Source organism: Zonotrichia albicollis, chromosome 13 (assembly GCF_047830755.1).
Source record: "Zonotrichia albicollis isolate bZonAlb1 chromosome 13, bZonAlb1.hap1, whole genome shotgun sequence".
Taxonomy (NCBI): Eukaryota; Metazoa; Chordata; class Aves; order Passeriformes; family Passerellidae; genus Zonotrichia; species Zonotrichia albicollis.
In genome coordinates, this window is record NC_133831.1 from 1,778,747 (window position 1) to 1,798,277 (window position 19,531).

At 48.4% G+C, this 19,531-nt stretch overlaps 1 protein-coding gene across 4 annotated transcripts in view; it reads right to left on the minus strand.

The window, feature by feature from the left end:
- Positions 1 to 19,531, minus strand: part of ZC3H18 (zinc finger CCCH-type containing 18) — a 46,233-nt gene that overhangs the window by 16,464 nt on the left and 10,238 nt on the right. For 2 of the 4 annotated variants that reach the window (XM_074550740.1, XM_074550741.1), the window contains exons 5-9: positions 19,385 to 19,477; positions 17,614 to 17,771; positions 16,053 to 16,085; positions 14,470 to 14,587; positions 11,485 to 11,771 (exon numbers count right to left, since the gene is read on the minus strand). In XM_074550740.1, the coding sequence (XP_074406841.1) occupies positions 11,485 to 11,771; positions 14,470 to 14,587; positions 16,053 to 16,085; positions 17,614 to 17,771; positions 19,385 to 19,477 (689 nt within the window). The remainder of the gene's footprint in view (positions 1 to 11,484; positions 11,772 to 14,469; positions 14,588 to 16,052; positions 16,086 to 17,613; positions 17,772 to 19,384; positions 19,478 to 19,531) is intronic. The other 2 variants (XM_074550742.1, XM_074550743.1) reach the window with 1 other exon arrangement.

Consider the following 19,531-nt stretch of genomic DNA (forward strand, 5'->3'; position numbering starts at 1 on the left):
CTGATCAAATTTTCCCAGTTACAGCCCCAATTCCATGAGTATTTCACCTCGGAGGAGCATCAAAAATTGGAATATGTTATAACCTGCTAACATTCAATAGTCCAAGCTGGCTCCAGGGCTCCTTCCAGCAGATGTTTACAAACCCATTTGGAATTGCCATTTCACCTCTGGAATATCCTCAAATCAACCAAGTGCTGAGAAAGAAGGAAAGGAAGACTGGGAAAAGCCTCCACACGTGCAGGATAAAGAGCAAGGAAAAAGGAGAGAAAACCACGTGAGGGTGCTCATGGAAAATGCCCAATATCCTGATCCAGTGTCCCTTCCCAGAGAATTGCAGTCTGTGAGCTCTGGGAGATGCAGGGGACACATTCTGCTGCCACAGGCAGCTTTACCCAGGATAAAACCTTTGGAGAAGTTTCTCCAGAATGACAAATCTGGAAACCAACAGCTGTGCCAGGTTGGATATTAGGAAAAAGTTCTTCCCCCAGAGGGTGCTGGGCACTGCCCAGGCTCCCCAGGGAATGGGCACAGCCCTGAGGCTGCCAGAGCTCCAGGACAATGCCCAGGATTGGATTTTGGGGTGTCCTGGGCAGAGCCAAGCACTGGCTGAAGATCCCTGTGCGTCCCTTCCAGCCCAGGTATCCCACAAGTCCATGAACCAACAAATGCTCTCACACCTCTCCAGGCTCAACTCCCTCCTGAACTAGTTTTCAGAAAGAAAAGCATCCTCCAGGATTTACTGTCCCTCAAAACCACCTCAAACTCCCATCCAACAGCCCATCCTGGGAGCTGGAACAGCTCAGAGCCTGGCTGCCAGCTGGGAGCAGGGATGACTCTGAAAGCAAATCTCATTTACCTGCACCTATTACCTGGTTTGATGCAATTCCCTCTGGATGAAGTCATTTTCTGGAGGAAAGGTTTTTCCCCAGGAAAACCACAACAGAAAGTCTCCTTTTGGGGTGTGCTTGGCTTTTTGACTCAGCACTAAACGCTACAGATGAGGAAGGTGCTGCTCCTGTCAGCACAGTTTCAAAGCCTTTCCTCACAGCTTCCAACGTGTGGCATCACCAAAGAAACTCGTTCAACCTAAAACTGGGAGCTGGTGCTGCTGGATTCATCTTCTCCAGTGGAATTCAGGAGGCAGGATGGAAAGTGAGCAGGAGCAGCTCCCTAGAGAACATCCCAATGACAGCGTGGCCAGGTGCCATGGCTGGGGGATGAGGAAGGCAGGATTCCTCCTCGCTTGCACTCCCACAGCCAGGTGATGTTGTGCTGAATTCAAGAAATCAAAAAAGAAGAATGGTCTGCTGCTGGCTCAGTGAGATCAACCTGCCATGGTGAAAGGGAGGGAAGGAGGAAGAATTCCAGGGCTGGTGAGCCTGGGATCAGCTCAGGATTTCATCCTCATCCTCACACAGCTGCCCAGGCTGCTGGCAAACCTCACCCACTTCAGCACAGAGTGGCAAAGAACTCTCCTGTTCATCCCAATCACCAAATTCCAATTTTTAAGAAACAAATGAAACATTTCAGAATTAACTCCTAAGTCTCTTCCACAAGGTTTTAAAAATAATAATTAGAGGGAAGAAGAGACAAGACAGGAGTGACCAAAAGCACCTGAATTTCCACCCAGATCCTCAAGAATCACTTGGGCAGCAGATTCCAAAGACAATTTTACCCTTAAAACAACTGCAAGTTTTCTCTTCCAGAAGGAACACGCTGATGCCCATTTGGCTGGAATGCAATGACAGCAATCAGGAGAAGTGAAGCTGAACGTGGCTTTGGCAGGGAGAGGAGCAGCAGAGGCAGCTCCAGCTGGCAGCACCCCAGCATGGCTCAGCCAGCTCCCAAATAAACCTGCCTCCCAAAAAAACCCAGCTGAACGTCACTGAGCCCAACAAAACTCTGGAGGGGGAAAAAAAGGAGCTGCCCAGCTGAAGTTGTGCTCATGCATTATGCAAATGCTGCCACAGCATTTCTAATCTTGGAGGGGAAAATGAGCGTGCAAGGGAAAAGCTTCCTGTCCTTGCCCATCCCAGCCCAGGGAACCAAAGCCCATCACCCCTGGGCAGCAGTGACGTCAGCCTGGCTTGGGGCTGCTCCTCCAGCTCCCTTTTGTGCAGGAGGAAAGTGCAGGGATGATTTCCCAGCCCTGTGCTCCTGCAGGAAAGCCGCGGTTGCGTCAGCAGCGCCGGCGCCGCTTTTCCTGCAGTGGAATTTTCCAGAGGAAGTGGAACTCGAGGAATGACTGCAGCCATGTGCCAAGGCAGCTGTGGAGGGACCTGTAAGTGCTGCAAAATAAATTCCAGCAGAGTGCAAGCACGCAGGAACTCTTCCTGTCCTGGAGTAATGGAGAGGGACAACAGCTCTGGAAAGCCACCTCTGTGTGTGCAGGACAGGGAATGCTGGGCCTTGGAGCTGCTGCCCATGGGTCCTGGTGAAATATTTGAAATATTAGCAGGGAAAATGCTTTTCTCAAGCTGTTTCCATCTGAAGCTGAGTTATCAGTCACTTCAAAAAAAAAAAAAGGAAAAAAAAATAAAAAGGAAGGATTTCTTCAAAGGCTGATAGGGAGAGGCTTGGAAATTAAAGAGTGGAGATAGGATCTGAACCTCCAGGATGAAATCATCCCAGCAGGGAGATAAAGCTATCTGAGATGGCATCTCCCCTGAGGGCTGAGCATTTGCCGCCTGGAGAGCCTCCTCTCCATGAGCAGGAGGCAGGATCCTGCCTGGAATGTGCCACTGATCCTGCCCTGGAATTACCCTGCTCCACTCAAATCCAGGCTGGGGGATCCCCCTGGAACTGCATCTCTGAAATGCCACAGAAAATCACATTCCTTGAGATCCATATCCGAGTCACTCACTGCTCTCCATCTCTGTTTAGGGTAATGAAACTCTTCTGCTGCTGCTGGGGAAGTGGAGGCAGCAGCTCAAGGCCCAACAGAAATTCCAGGCAGCAGGAATTTTTTGTGGAGAGCTTGGAAAGCTTGGTTTGATCCACAGACTTTATCATCATGGAATCACAAAACGGTTTGGGTGGGAAGGGACATTAAAAGTCACCCAGTCCCTGTGCAGGGACACCTCCCACTGTCCCAGGGTGCTCCAAGTCCCTTCCAACCTGGCCTGGGGACCTCCAGGGATGAGGCAGCCACAGCTGCTCTGGGCAACTCCATCCTCAAAGGGAAGAATTCCTCCCCAATATCCAACCTAATCTGGCACTGGGAGCCATTCCCTGTGTCCTGTCCCTCCATCCCTTGTCCCCAGTCCCTCTGCAGCTCTCCTGGAGCCCCTTCAGGCTCTGAGCTCTCCCTGGAGCTTTTCCTTCCCCAGGCTGAACACCCCCAGCTCTCCCAGCCTGGCTCCAGAGCAGAGCTGTTCTTATCTTACCAACTTCCCCAAAGTCCTGGGAGCAGCAATGAAAGCAGAGCTGTCTAAGCAGGTTCCATGGCTCGGGGTGGCAGCTGCACCATGAAAAACGGGGATGTAAACAAGTTGTTATCGTGTTTATCACAGCACAGCTTCCATGCAGGGCACTGCACTGAGACTCCAAAGAACCTTGGGGTGGCACGGGATGTGTTCTGAATGGGAAAAGAAGGGAATTCCTTCTCTGGGCAGTCCTGGAGTGTGCAGGAGCAGAGGTCCAGCTGCAGCTGGAGCAGGTGGAACCCATCTCAGCCTGGGGCCATTTGCTTCCCTCAATCCCCTGCACTGCTGGAGCTGCACAGGGAGGTGCAGACACCTGCAGAGCAAATCCCTGCCCTGGATGGAGGCTGGTTTCCCTCTTCACTCAGTTTCATGGATCCAAGACTAAATCAGGGCGTTTCAGGCTTTTACCAATACCCAACTCCCCAAACAGGCAGAGCACACAGCTGTCTGTCCTGCCTGCTCCTCCTCCTGGGCAGACAAATGGCAACCAGTGAAGGATTTCTTGTAGGAATTAACAGATTTCCACAGGGAACCCTAAGGATCCCAAATCCACCATGCTCCCACCCTTAGGCAGCAGGATGAGATACCATCACTAAGTCCTCCACAACTTACAGCTACTTTCATTCACGGCTTCTACACCCAAAAAACAGGGAACAAATCCAGCTGGCAGCACTGGGAGACTACCAGAAACTCTCAGGAAAGACAACAACGACCCAGGAACACTCAGAATTAGAGATTCTCCCAAAAAAATGGTTCAGCTGCTTTGTGGTGCACACACCACCATGAATCACTCCATTTGCATTCCCTTCTTTTTGCCACTCCTTTATCTAATCAAGCTCCTTCCAACACTTTCTGACTTGCAGGCCCTGGATAACCTGCATTGATTTCAGAGTCTGGGTTATCCTGCTCATTAATGTGCTCACAGATTAACAAAGTCAACTTGAGCCAGCCTGAGAAAACAACACAAGGGTGAGCAGGGCCTGGGATCACGTCACCTTGTCACCTTCTGTCCTGCAATCTGCAGCACCTCTCACTCCAGGTGACACCTTGGGAGAAGCCCAACGTTCCTTGCTGGAAAGGCTTTAGGAGGATTTAGGATTTGTCCTTGCTGACTTTGCTGTCAGTTGTCTGAGTCCCCCCTCCCAGGGTTATTTTGGTTTTTAATGGATGCCTAAGTGCTCTCCATTAATAGGTTTTAGTCCTGATGGAGGGAGCTTCCTTCCAAAAACAGTGTGGTGTGTGTGATAATGACAGGATGGTGTGTCAGCCACTGCTCCTTGCTGGCACCTCCTGGGAACATCTCTGAGGACAAGAGCCCCTCCCTTCTCCTCATCCTACCTGCCACTGCTGTTCCATGGAATCTGGGCTCCACACCATGAGAATCCCAGAGTCACTGAGGCTGGAAAGGAGCTCCAAGGTCACCAAGTCCAGCCTGTGACTGATCCCCACCTGTGCCACATCCTGTCCCTCCCTGGACACCTCCAGGGGTGAATGGGACTCCACCATCTCCCTGGGCAGCCCATTCCAGTGTCCAATCATCTTTTCCATAAATTCCTCCTGATGTCCAACCTGAGCCTCTGCAGGCACAGCCTGAAGCTTGTCTGGTCTTTGTGGGAAGAGCTCTTAGGTGAGACATCAGGACAAACTCCAAGACTGGAGATGACAATGTCTCACTCCAAGGTTCATTTTGCCATGCTGCTCCTCACCAGAACCCCCAGCATTCCTTGGAGAGGAAATCCAGGTGGGAAAGAAACCAATGTCCATCTCATGGACCCTCCTCCTCCTCCTTGCTTGATCACAACACCAAGTGCCACCCCAGCTGAGGGGGCAGCAAAACTGAGGTTCCTTCTCTCTCTGGTGGGTCCAACTGCTGTCCCTGCACAGACACCCCAACAATCCCACCCTGGCAGTGCTGTCCAAGCTCTCCTGGGGCTCTGGCAGCCTCGGGGCTGTGCCCATTCCCTGGGGAGCCTGGGCAGTGCCAGCATCCTCTGGGGAAGAACTTTATCCTAATATCCACCTTAAACCTCCTGGCACAGCTCCAGTCACTCCTTGGGTGCTCTCCCTGTCACAGGACATCAGTGCCAGCGCTGTCCCTTGGGAATGATCTCCTGAATGTCCCTCAGTGCTTTGGGAACACAACCACCATCAGGCCCCACAGCCCTGGCTTGCTTCACGAGCTCCTGGAACAGATTCCCCTCAGATGCTGGTGGGATAAAAGCCTATGGCAACAGCAGAAAGGATTAAAGCAAATTATTTCAGTGTGTAGAGCCTCTGCCCCCAGCTAAGGGTCAGAACACCTTGCACTGCTCTAAGTTTCTTCAGAGGACATATTTCATGTCACTTCTTTATCCCTGAAAGGCTTTGCACAACAGGGAGCTGCACTGGCAAGATGCAGAGGAAAAGAAGGAATTTTGCACTCAGCAAAAATCAGGCCCAGCCTGGGGCATCAGAACTCGTTCTGGAGATGGGAGCAGGAGGACAGACAGCCAAGTTATCCCTCTAATTGATCATAAAGTGTCCTGGCTTGTCTGAGTGTTCAATGCCTGAGGAGGGAGGAGGAGGAGGGGGAGGAACACTTTTACCAGCAGTGCAATCTCAGATTTTAAACTTCTTGGAGTGCTCATCTTAAGCTTGGGGAAAAAAAAAAACCAACCCAAAGCTTAAAACAGCAACTGCACATTCACAGGCTCATGGAATGGTTTGGTTTGGAATGCATCTTAAATTTCATCTCATTCAGCCCCCTGCCATGGGCAGGGACACCTTCCACCAGCCCAGGCTGCTCCAACCTGGCCTTGAACACTTCAGGGATCCAGGGGCAGCCACAGCTTCTCTGGGCACCTGTGCCAGGGCCTGCTCACCCTCACAGGGAAGAACTTCTTCCCACAATCCAGACTAAACCTCCTCTCTGCCAGTTTGAATCCATCTCCCCTTGTCCTCTCACTCCATGCTCTTGTTCAAAGTCCCTCTCTCTCCCTTAGTAGCTCTACAGGTACTGGGAGACAATTTTGTGAATCCCTTCAAAAAAGGCCAATCCACATGTGACAATCCCATTGGGGCCCAAACACTGCAGCCTCTTCTTTCCACAGGTTCAAGGAGAAACACTTGTCCCTGAATGCATCAGGGTTTAAATCTTTGTTAAATTCTATTCCTCCTCAGCTCCATCACCCAGCAATGCTGGGAACAACTCTGGCTTCTCCACATTTTTAGCCTTAAACTCCTTTGTTGTTTAGAGATCAGATTAAACCTCCCTGCTTTCAGCAGAATGGAAAGGCAATTGGTTCCTGCATTCCTGGCTGTTTGCTTTTGGGTTCTCTCATCCCTTAATTCTGTAGGTCCTGGTTTGTTCCTTCCTCCAGCTCCTGTGGGAGCCCCTACACCGACAGAGCAACCAGCATGGACCTGGAATTACAGACACCCTCAGCTGTGCCTTGGGCAAAGCTCAGTGCTGCTTGCACAACCTCTGTGGAGGAATGCTCTGAGCCCTGTGGAGGAGTTCCCGAGTTTTGTGGAGGAGACCTCCAATCTCTGAGAAGGAGCTCTCCAGTCTCTCTGAAGGAGCTCTCCCAGCCCCGTGGAGGAGCTCTACCATCTCTGTGAAGTTCTCCCAGCCCTCTGGAGAAGCTCTTCAGTCTCTGAGGAGGAGCTTTCCCAGCCTCGTGGAGGAATTCTCCAAGTTCTGTGGAGGAGCTCTGCAATCTTTGCAGAGGAGCTCTCCCAGCCTCATGAAGGAATTCTCCCACCTCTGTGAAGCTCTTCCAGCCCTCTGGAGGAGCTCTCCCATTCCTGAGGAGGAGCAATCCCCGCCCCGTGGAGGAGCTCTGCCATTCCTGAGGAGGAGCTCTCCCATTCCTGAGGAGGAGCTCTGCCATCTCTGAAGCTCTCCCAGCCCTGTGGAGGAGCTCTGCCATTCCTGAGGAGGAGCTCTCCCATCCCTCTGGAGGAGCTCTGCCATTCCTGAGGAGGAGCTCTGCCATTCCTGAGGAGGAGCTCTGCCATTCCTGAGGAGGAGCAATCCCAGCTCCTCAGCGCCAGGGCCGCGTGGGCCGTGCGAGTGGCAGGAATGTTAACGGGCAGCCGTGGCGTGAGCCAGCCCGGGGAGGCTGGACCTGCCAAAAGCTGGGATCCAGCAATTAGGGAAAGCCCAGAGTCTATAAATAGAGGCAGCAGAGCCCCAGGTGTGTGCAGTGGCACTGCCCTGCATCCTGCCTGCCAGGAAGCGCGCAGCAATCCCAGGTGTGACCTGTTCAGCGGGAGCTGCTCGGTGCCAGGATGCCAGGGCTGCCCCTCTGCAGCTGGCACGGAGCAGTCTGGAGGAAAGGTGACACGGCTCGAGCCACTGCACTGCCACGAGGAAGTTGGGAGCTGGTCACAAAGTGACGTGGGACACAGGCCAGAGCCAGGTCACAGCACGAGCGTGACGGGGACAGCTGGGCAAGCGCCAAGGGACGGGTGAGGAACGTGGCCTCCAAGGGAGAAGCTGGAATCATGCTTTCACTTGTTAAAAAGCTCCTTCAAAACTTCTTTCTGCAGGTTTGTTTTCTCCAGCAGACAGCTGCAGAGCTGTGGGATGAGCTGTGGGATGGGGTGATGTTGACAGGGATGTCCACCATGGGAACTGAAATCCCATGTAGGGGATGGGATGGGCTTTAGGGTCCCTTCCAATGTGGACAACCTGTGCCAGGGCCTCACCACCCTCACAGGGAAGAATTCCTTCCTAACATCCCATCTAAACCTGCTCTCCCTTGAACTTAAGGCCATTCCCTCTTGCCCTGTCACACCATGCCCTTTGAAAAGTCCCCCTCCAGAGCAAACTTAAAACAAAAAAAAAGCAAAGAGGTGCATCAGGAGCTATTTCTGAATGACCAAGACTCATCTCAAGGAGCCTGTTTTGGAGACACAAGCGGCATCCCCAGCTCCCTTGTGCCAGAGGGAAGCAGGGAATGTGTATGCCCTGAATGCTGTCCATCCCATCTCTGGGCTCTCACGTGGTTTCATGGAATGAGAAGGATCCAAGATTGGTGAGCACAGCCACTGCTCCTTGCCAGCACCCTTTGGGCAGCCCAAACTTTGCCAAGAGTGCCCTGCCCCAGGACTGCAGCAGTGCCAGGAGAAGGAGCAGCCAGCAGGCTCATCCTTGGGTCACACTGACTGTCCCTGACTCGTGACCTTGAGCTGCCAAGCAGGTGACATCACTTTCATTGACATCATCTCCATCACATGGGTCTGGACAAGATCTGTCCCATCACCAAGCCAAGGAGAGCACAAACCACTGGGGCAACGTGGTAATTAACGTGCACAAATCGTGGTTGTTAAGTGAAGATTATAATTAAACGGAACGTGTAATTATGGTGTTCCTATAACTGCTCCTCCAGACCGTTCTGAAACTGTCACTTCCTCTTGGGAAAGAGGGACAAAAACCAGCTACCCTTTCAGCAATGCAGATAAAAATTCTGGGCTGGATTCAGGACTAAGCCCTACTCCCACCTGAAACCACCTGATTCCACGTGGAGCCTCATTCCTGGCATTCTCAGCCCTGCTCCTCATTGATCCAACTCTTCCTCGTGCCCATGGTGTTTCACACCTTCCTCCAGTGCAGAGGAACAGCACAGACACCAGGCAGCAGGAAAGGCTCCAGGGAATCTTGGGAAAGAGCTGCCCTGCACTTCTCTGTGCCCCACACACGCCTGAGTGTGCCCAGGCTGCTCCACACACTCTGGGAGTGTCTGTCTGCCACTCTTCCCAAAAACCTGTTCAGCAGTTTTCCTGGAGATCCCAAATCGTGGAATGGGTTGGGTTGAGGACATTGGAGTTCATCTCATTTCATCTCTCTGCCAAGGACAGGGAGTTTCCACTACACCAGGCTGCTCCAAGATGTCCCTCTGCAAAAAATGTGATACTTTTCCATGATTCTGTGATACTTTTCCATGACTCTGAGCCAAATGAGGTTGTGACACCACATCTTCCATTCCACTGGGATATTTATCCAGTGCTTTACAAATGTGCCTCAGGCAGACGAGGCTGGGAAGGCAGGGTAGGTAAATCATTGACAGAGGAACAAAACAGGAATCATGTTCCTGCACTTTCAGTCTGTCTGGTTCCATTTTCTCTTTCATACTGGTCACAACCAGGATTTCCACAAATGAGTGGTCAGAGGAAGCAAACCTGACCTCATGCTGCAATTCCACTGAGCAGACACTCATTCCAAGGACAACTCCTTTCCTTTTTCGAGTTGCACTTAAATCTTCAGATACTTCTGCTATCCATAAACTCCCAAAGCAGCCCTGGTTCTTGTGACAGACATGTCTCAAGGCCCCAAAGGGAATCACCACAGGGCTTCTAGGGAACCAACTTAGAAGGATCCCTCATCCTCCCAAAACCTCTCCAGCCTGAAGGGAAGAGGGAGGAGCTGACCGTGTCCACACCAAAGGACACTCCTGCTTTCAGGGTCAGGTTATGCACTCTCACTGTCACTGATGTTTTAGCCCCACTTAGTGGCCACAAGGCTCATTAACTACAACTGTCCTCAGCAGTTACACACACCAGGATCAGTCACAACATTGTCCAGATGCTTCTTGAACTCTGTCAGGTTTGGTGCTGGGACCACTTCCAAGGAGAACCTGTTCCAGTGCCTAACTGTGCTCTGAGTGAAGAAGCTTTTGCTAATATCCACCCTAAATGTCACGTGACACAGCTTCATGCCATTAAGGTTATTGAAAATATCTTAATTATCCTGCTTTCAAAAGGAAAAATCTCTTTCAATGTTAGTATTATAGACAATAATCAACCTGAAGTCTGCCAATTAAGATCCTCCTTAATTTCAAAAGGGAACCTGGCCCTCCTGGAGAAGACATACATAACCAAATCCCACTATCTTCTGCAAGCTTAAGCACTTCCAGCATTCCTTCAGAGCACATCCAATGTCACAAACATATTTTATGAAAAATCTTTTTGTTAGGATTTTTTCTCTTGAGAAGCTGAGAAGCTTCAGAAATGAAATGTAAACAATAATTATCTGCTGCAGTGGAATGCAACAGGTGCATCTTTGATTGCTCTCATGTAGTTGTTTTTAATTAATGGCCAAAGTCCAGCTGTCTCAGACTCTCTAGTCAGTCACAAGATTTTGTTATCATTCCATTCCTTTCTATTCCTTGCTAGCCTTCTGATGAAATCCTTTCTTCTATTCTTTTAGTATAGTTTTAATACAACATATATTAATTATATTTACTATATATATAATGTATATTAAGTATATATGAATTAGAATATATATTAATTGTATATACTATTTAGTATAGCTTTAATATAACATTTATAGTTCTTTTAGTAGTTTTAATGTATATTAATTATACATACTATAGATAAAATAGTTTATTTATATACATTATTTAATATATCATATATATTAATTATATATACTATTTAGTATAGTTTTAATATAATATTTATAGTCCTTTTAATATACCCGGAATATAATATATATTTAAATTTAATATATAATATTAGAATTAATATATAGTTAAACTATATAAAATATTAAAATATAGAATTAATATATAAAATAACATGTAATAATTAACACGTATATTATTATAAATATAAAATATATTAAAATATATTAAAGTATTATTAATACTAAATTATATATTAATATGTAATATATATAAACTCTATATACTTTTTAGTATAGTTTTAATATAATATATATTAATTGTATACACTGTATATAATATATATATATAAATTATATATACTAGATATAATATTAATTATATATATTAATTAATATATAACATACATTAATTGTACATGCTATCTAGTCTAGTTTTAATACAATATATATTAATTATATATACTATTTAGCATAGTTTTAATATAATATATATAATAAAATAATAAATCAACCTTCTGAAATACAGAGTCAAAATTCTTGTCTCTTCCCTCGTCCTGGGACCCCTGCAAACACCACCCAACTCACCTTTCCCGTTATCACAGGACAATAACTGATATCCCACTGTCACCTGTGGCTCCCCCCAGGCACATCCCGGCTCACACTCACCTGGGCAGCAGCGGGGAGCGCGGCTTGGCCTTGTCCTTGTCCTTGTCGCGGTCCCGGTCGCGGTCCCTGTCGCGGTCCCGGTGCTGCCGGTCCTTCTCGTCCCTCTTCACCCGCTCGCGCTCCCGCTCCCACTCCTCCTTGCGCCGCTGCCGCTCCTTGTCGCGCTCCCGTTCCCGCTCCCGCTCGCGCTCCCGCTGCCGCCGCTCCCGCTCCCGTTCCCGCTCGCGCTCCCGTTCCCGCTCCCGCTGCCGGGTCTCGCGCTCCCGCTCCCGTTCTCGCTCTCGTTCCTTGGAAAAAACAACAGAGAAGCCACGGTGGTGATGTGGGAGCAGCTCGTGGCAAAGGGCGGCAAGTCTGGGAATGACGGGAATTACATCCGCCCTCCCTCAGCAAGGGATCGATAATCTGCAAACCAATGACATGGAGATCAATGACATGGAGATCAATAACCTACAACCCAATGACATGGAGATCAATAATCTGGAAATCAATGACTTGGGAATGCCATGAATTACATCTGCCCTCCCTCAGCAAAGGATCAATAATCTGCAACCCAATGACATGGAGATCAATGACATTGGAATGCCAGGAGTTACAATTCCAGATCAATTCTGGGAATGCCACGAATTACATCTGCCCTCCCTCAGCAAAGGATCAATAATCTGCAACCCAATGATATGGAGATCAATGACATGGAGATCAATGACAGTGGAATGCCAGGAGTTACAATTCCAGATAAATTCTGGGAATGCCATGAATTACATCTGCCCTCCCTCAGCAAAGGATCGAGATCAATAATCTCCAAACCAATAATATGGAGATCAATAATCTGCAACGCAATGATATGGAGATCAATGATGTGGGAATGCCAGGAATTACAAACCCAGATCAATCCTGGGAATGCCAGGAATTACATCTACCCTCCCTCAGCAAAGGATCGAGATCAATAATCTGCAACCCAATTACATGGAGATCAATTATTTGGAGATCAATAATCTGGAGATTAATAATCTGGATCCTGCTGAGCAGACCCTGGATACAAACCCAGCATCACATCCCACACAACTGTTGTTTTCAAAGGCAATGCTTGGATTAATTTTGTTTATGAGGCTTATTAAATAAATGTGTTGATGTTTACAAGTCTTTCCTCTCGTTGTTGATCATTTCTATAACCAGATAATTAACTGTGCAAATGAGGACCAGAAAATAATTGGTCATGTGTGGCCACAGTGAGGCCCAGGCTCCTGTCCTGCAGAAAATAAGGATTTAGAGCAAGGAAAAAGCTACTTTTGAAAGGATTTGATGGAAAGCACTAAAAAGCTCCCCTTTGAGCAGGACTGGTTGGTTTGGTCACTGCTCCAGAGGCACAAAGTTTGCATGAGGGGAAAGGAAGAGCAGGGAAAGGGTTCAGAGCCTTTCTGAAGTTTTCAACCGGATACTTTGCTGGAAACTCCCTCCCTCTCCAAGACATCCAAGGATGGGCAAGCACTGCTCAACAGCTACACTGAGGAGCAGCCAAGGAGCATGAGCAGGAACCACCTTCCCACCTCAGACATGGAATTGTTAAGGTTGGAAAAGATCTTTAGATCACCAAGTGCAACCCTCAGCCAGCACCATCACCAAGGTCACCACTGACCATGTCCCCAGGTGCCACCCTCACAGGTTTTCTGAACACTTCCAGGGCTGGGGACTCCACCACTATCCTGGGCAGTTTTTCCAATGCTTTACACTCTTTCCATGGAAGAATTTTCCTAAAATCCAATCTAATCCTCCCCAGGAGCAGCTTGAGGCTGTTCCCTCTGCTCCTGTCCCTGTTCCCTGCGAGCAGAGCCTGTCCCCTCCTGGCAGGAGCTGTGCAGAGCCAGGAGGGCCCTCCTGAGCCTCCTTTGCTCCAGGCTGAGCCCCTTCAGCTCCCTCAGGATCCTCCATTCCCTTCCATGCCCCCTCAGGATTCCCCATTCCCTTCCCAGCCCCCTCAGGATTCTCCAGCCCTTTCCCAGCTCCCTCAGGATTCCCCAGCCCCTTTCCAGCTCCCTCAGGATTCTCCATTCCCTTCCCAGCCCCCTCAGGATTCTCCATTCCCTTCCCAGCCCCCTCAGGATTCTCCATTCCCTTCCCAGCTCCCTCAGGATTCTCCATTCCCTTCCCAGCCCCCTCAGGATTCTCCATTCCCTTCCCAGCCCCCTCAGGATTCTCCATTCCCTTTCCAGCTCCCTCAGGATTCTCCATTCCCTTCCCAGCTCCCTCAGGATTCTCCATTCCCTTCCCAGCCCCCTCAGGATTCCCCATTCCCTTCCCAGCCCCCTCAGGATTCTCCATTCCCTTTCCCAGCCCCCTCAGGATTCTCCAGCCCTTTCCCAGCTCCCTCAGGATTCTCCATTCCCTTCCCAGCTCCCTCAGGATTCTCCATTCCCTTTCCCAGCCCCCTCAGGATTCTCCAGCCCTTTCCCAGCTCCCTCAGGATTCTCCATTCCCTTCCCAGCTCCCTCAGGATTCTCCATTCCCTTCCCAGCTCCCTCAGGATTCTCCATTCCCTTTCCCAGCCCCATTCCCTTCTCTGGACACGCTCCAGCCCCTCCAGGTCTGTCTTGGAGGGACCCAAACCTGAGCAGAGCCCCAGGTGTGGCCTCAGCCGTGCCCAGCACAGGGACAGTCCCTGCCCTGGGGCTGTGGCCATGCCAGGGCTGGTGCCAGCCAGGTGCCAGTGGCTTTCCCAGCCACTGCCAAGCAGCACTCCATGTCCTTTTCCATCAGGCAGCTTCCCAGCCTCCCTCCCCAGCCTGGCACGCTGCTTTCACCCTCATGGTGCTGGAACAGAACATCCTCCATCCCCTCACCTCCAGCGTGCTCTGTGCTGGGGCTGAGCCAAGATGGAACTATTTGAAAACTCCTGCTTCAAGCACTGCCCTGGAACTGTGCCAAGGCCCAGAAGAACCTGGAAGAAAGTCAGGAAGGAAAAGGGGGGAGGGGGAGTTCCTTACTTACTCTGTAGTTACGGTAGGGGTCGGGGTCTGTGTACTGAACCCTGAAATTCTCATACTGCCCACCACGCCAGAAGCGCTCTATTTCATAGTCATAATAGGGATCTGCATAGGGATCAAGCCTACAATGAAAAACAGGGAGTGTTAGAGAGGGAAAAGGCACCTTGGCACCACAAAAACTCTGTGTGCTACGTCAGCTCAGCCACTGGGACAACAAAACCACCTTCAATGCAGCAGGGCTGTGCAGAGATGTTTATTTTCTGCACACAGCCCAACCAAATAGTCTTTTTTAAGCGAGGCTTATCAGAGAAAAGCACAAACCTTTCTTGATAAACACCAAAAAAAAAGAGCTACCAAAAATTCAGCCTTCAAATCAACGTGGTGCAAACACAGAAAGTGCTTTTGAGAGCCCCTTCCAGTGCCTGCACAGGGAGCAGGACATGTTCTGCCTCGTGGATTGAGAGCTGGGATTGCTGCCCATGCACCCACAGCTCAGCCCAAACTCCTCAGGAGGCCCCAGCTCCTGCCCCTGCAGGGATGGCTGCCACCAGTGCCACCAGTGCAGGACAGGAGCTCTGCACAGGGAGCAGTGGAGCTTTGGGGGCAGGCCAGCAACTCTCTGGACCTGGAATTGCCCCCTGGAATGAAGGCACCACTTCTCCAGCTGATATCCTGCACTGGGAATCAGCTGCTGGCCCAGCCATGGGCTGGTGGCACACACACAGCTGCAGAATGAAGGATTTTTGGGGAGGAGAAGGATGGAAACCCCTCCCTCCCTAAAGCTGCTTCCTCCATCTCCTGATTTCTATTCATTGTTTGATGGTTTTAATTCCCCAACTCAACAACATCCAAGCACCTGGAGTGCAAATATCAGATCCACTGTGAGGATGAGGAGGGGGTACAGGGAGTAAGAAACTTCCAGGGCCACAGAGGAATCAGTGGCAGAGCTGAGATTCCACAGCAAATGCTCCCAAATTCCAGATTATCCATAATGAGATTCTGATTTATTAAAAAAAAGGAATAAAGAGGCCACTTTTTGAATTTTTACAGTGCCAATAACCCAAACCAGGTTAAGATGTAGGTGCTGCCCTGTGAGTGGTACCTGTATTTCTTTCAGTGCTTTTAAATAATTTAGGATTTCTCTTTTGGACTGAAGCAATAAGCCAAGGGAAGGAGAACCAAGATTTGGGATGCTTCAGCCAGTAACAAACTCCTGATGCAGCCCCAGAGCAGCCTGGATTCAGTGACATCAGGTGTTCAAAGAGAGAAAAACATCTCAAGCCATGCCAGAAAGGAAACTCTGCTTTTTCACACAGCCTCAAGCCCAAATTTCCCCTTCCTATAATACTGGAGGGTTATTTTAATTTCAAAAAGGATCACTGCTGTGTCTTTGGGTAATTCAGTGCTTAAATCATTAGAAAATAATTGGCACCACCCTAAAAATAATCCAATCTCTCCACTGAGTCAGCTGCTGAGGGGACAGGGTCTGTCTGTGGCCCCAGAAGTTGGAGGAAATGCAATGAAAAAGAAAGGCAAAGGAAAATTCTCTTACAGTTGTAACAGTACTGGAATCAAAGACCTGCTTACCCATAGTTAATGTTTTCTTTGATGTCCACCTCCCTATAGTCATTCAAAAAAGAAAAAGGGATTCATGAACTACTGAGACAACTCCACACGTCACAAGACAGTGCTGAAAGCATTTTCCACATCCCAGCTGCACTTCCAGTGCTCAGTTGGCTGCAAGGTGTCCAGCTGGGCAACAAATTGTGTGTGGGGAGGGGAAAAATCAGCATTTTCTAGAGCTTACAGCAGCAGATTCATAACTTTTCCCTTCACACACAATGAAGATATTTTAATGCCACAGCCTGTTCACACAGCCTTCAATTTTCAGGAATTCCAGTTGTTGGATGAGTTTTGTTTAACACTGGTTATGTGCAATACATTTTTTTATGGACTATATGAAAACCAGGCCTGCTCTTAACAATTCCTACATCAGAGAGAGCCAAAATATTTGCTGGTGCATTTTATAGGGCAGTCATAAAATGAAGATAATGGATGAACAGCCCCAGAACACTGGGGTAAAGCCCAGGTGCCTCTGAGAGGAACACAAGGCCAAGATCCAGAGCTAATTAAACTCAGGAAAATATTAATACTTTAGGAATTTCTTTTCCTTCAGGCAGCAGAACTGCGGACATGGTTTTTTGTATTTTTTTTTTAATTAGGGAAAGGAATTGCACTACAGAGCAAATCAAATAATATTGAACAAAAGCTTAATCTGCTCCTTTTCAGAGGTTTTTTTTGTAATTCATCCACTCTAAAATAAACAGAACTAAGCCTTGCAAACCCTCTGGGAGTGGAAATATTTCCATAATCTGTCCATGTAGGAAGAACAGAGGATGCACAAGCAAGGAGAAACAAATCCACCTGCATTCCTGCAGAATCCAAACCTCTTTCCCAAAAATTCTCTTCCCATTCCTTTTCTCGGCTTGAGAACTCCCAAACAATATCCCAGAGCTGGGGTTGAGGTCTCCAACACTTTAAATTTAACCTTAAAACCCCAATGACGTGAACACTTAAATTTAGGGGGCTTGTTGTGGCCAGGTACCAGCTTTAACTGGTAAGTACCAGCTTTAACTGGTACCAGTCCAGGTGTTTGTTAAACCAGGAACCAGCTTTAACTGGGACCAGTCCAGGTGTTTGTTAAACCAGGAACCAGCTTTAACTGGTACCAGTCCAGGTGTTTGTTAAACCAGTTCTGCCCCAGCTGGGGCCACCAGCTCCTGCACACTGAACACGCTCCAACCTCGCAGCCTCAGTTTCTTTTAAATTCTCATGGTTGGGATAAGGAAAAAAAGGGAGAAAAAAAGCTGGAAGAACACACTGGTGTGAGGGAGGCAATGCAGAGCTGGAGAGAGCCCAGGAGGAGCAGAATTCAAGGAGATTGGAGGCAGGAAGGGCTCAAGGAGACCGCGAAGGAAGGTGGGGCTGAACCGGAGCGAGCGGAGGCGGCTCAAGCTCTCAAGCTCCTGTTCAAAGGAGCTGCTCCATGTTTGGAGGGGTCTGGAGGGCCAGGGGACCCCAGGCAGGCTCCCTGCAGTGCAGCCCCACCCAGGGGTCCCTCCCTGGAGCTGCCAGGGCTGTCTCTTACGCGGGGTCCCGCACGTCGCGGGTGATGCGGTAATTCCAGTCCCGGAAGAATTCGTTCTCCTTGTCGAACTCCCGCTCGTCCTCCCCGATGGTCACTGTGAACCTCTTCTCCTCAAAGTCAGGCTCCTGCTCCTTCCTCATTGTTGCTTTTTTTAATACCTTTTTTAAAGAGGAGAAAGGTATTTTTAATACCTTTTTAAAAAGAAGAATATTTTTAATACCTGTGGAAACCCAGGAATATTTCTGTGTCTGCTCTGGGGTGCCCTGACCCCTAGGGAAGCACTGACTTTGACCTCCAGTCATGGAGAAAGTTTCCTAAACTCCAGAATAGACTAGAACCCACAAAAGTGGGAAATATATTATAGAGAGTAGTGCAGGTGCATCACTTGGTGAGAAATTTAGATTCTGGGATTTTTAGTGTGTTGTGGAGGGAAGGGAGATGGAGACGCTGTCCTGGGTTTCTTCTTCACTCACTTTTACCCTCATTCATGGAGAAAGTTTCCCAGACTTCAAGACAGACTGGAATCCACAAAAGTGTGAAATAGATTCTAGAGAATAGTGCAGGTGTATCACTTGGTGAGAAATTTAGGTTTTGGGATTTTTAGTGTGTTGTGGATGGAAGGGAGATGCAGGGCATAAGGTGTCATCCTGGGTTTCTTCTTCTTCTTCACTGACTTTGACCCTCATTCATGGAGAAAGTTTCCTAAGCTCCAGAATAGACTAGAATCCATAAAAGTGGAATCTATAATCTATAGATTATAGAGAATAGTGTAGGTGTATCACTTGGTGAGAAATTCAGATTCTGGGATTTTTAGTATGTTGTGGATGGAAGGGAGATGGAGGGCACAGGGTGTCATCCTGGGTTTTATTCTTCATGCTTCTTCTTCCTCCTTCTTCAGGGGTTTGGGTGGTATTTTGTAATTGGGCAGAAAAATCCACACTGGGGGCTCTTTGAGATCAGTTAAAAAGGAAAATAGGGAAAATAATAATAAAAAAATAAAAATAAAAGGGAACATAATCTAGGTGTCAGTTCTTAATTGGATAGGTTCGCTTTAAAAGACCTTGGAACAAGAGACTGTTGGCCATTTTGTGCCCTCTAATGAAAAGCTGCTGAACTCACAGTAGTGAGACTGTTTTATTAATAAAAAATAATAAACCTGAGTCCAAACACAAATTTCTGTCTCAAGTGCCTTCAATCCAAACCCAGAAAAACCAATGACTGAAACCACAACAAATACCTTTTTTTTAATAAAAAAAAAAATTAATACCTTTTTAAAGAGCACAAAAATAATGCGAGGAGAGAAGGTTCCTGAGGCAGGGAGAAATTGGAATATTAAAAATCCTGCCCTCAGGAGGTTTCCTGCAGCCAGAGCACCTTCTTCCCTCACAATGTGCAGGATATTGGAGACTTTTCCTGATTAATTCCCTGTTCCACCAGCTCAGAACAGCAGGAAACAGAAGTTTCTCCCCTGCAGTGATCACAAACTGGAGAAACAGGCACTGAAGGGAGGCAAACTGGATCAGCTTAAAGCTTTGCTTTGTGAAGGGCTGGAGTTAAGGGCTACAAATTCCCACTTTTTTTGAATATAAACACCCCACAACCTGAATGTGAGCTCCTCTTGGCTGTCTAACAACTGTGATGTACAACCAATCACAATTAATAGATTAACAGGCAAAAGGAACAGAGAAAGAGCAAGACACCTGTGCTCCAAAAAGAGCTTTTTTTAGTGGATTCTGGAGGCAGCCAGCAATTCCCTGAGGAAGGAATTTACCTCTTTAGCGTGCCGGAGTCCCCTCTCCCAGGCACTTTCTGTGGGAGGGTCTGGAGGAGGTGGAGGTAAGATTTCATCAACCACTGGGCCTCCCTGTTGGGAAGGTGAGGAGAGCAGGAGAAGACACTTGAGTTAGTTTGAAACAGC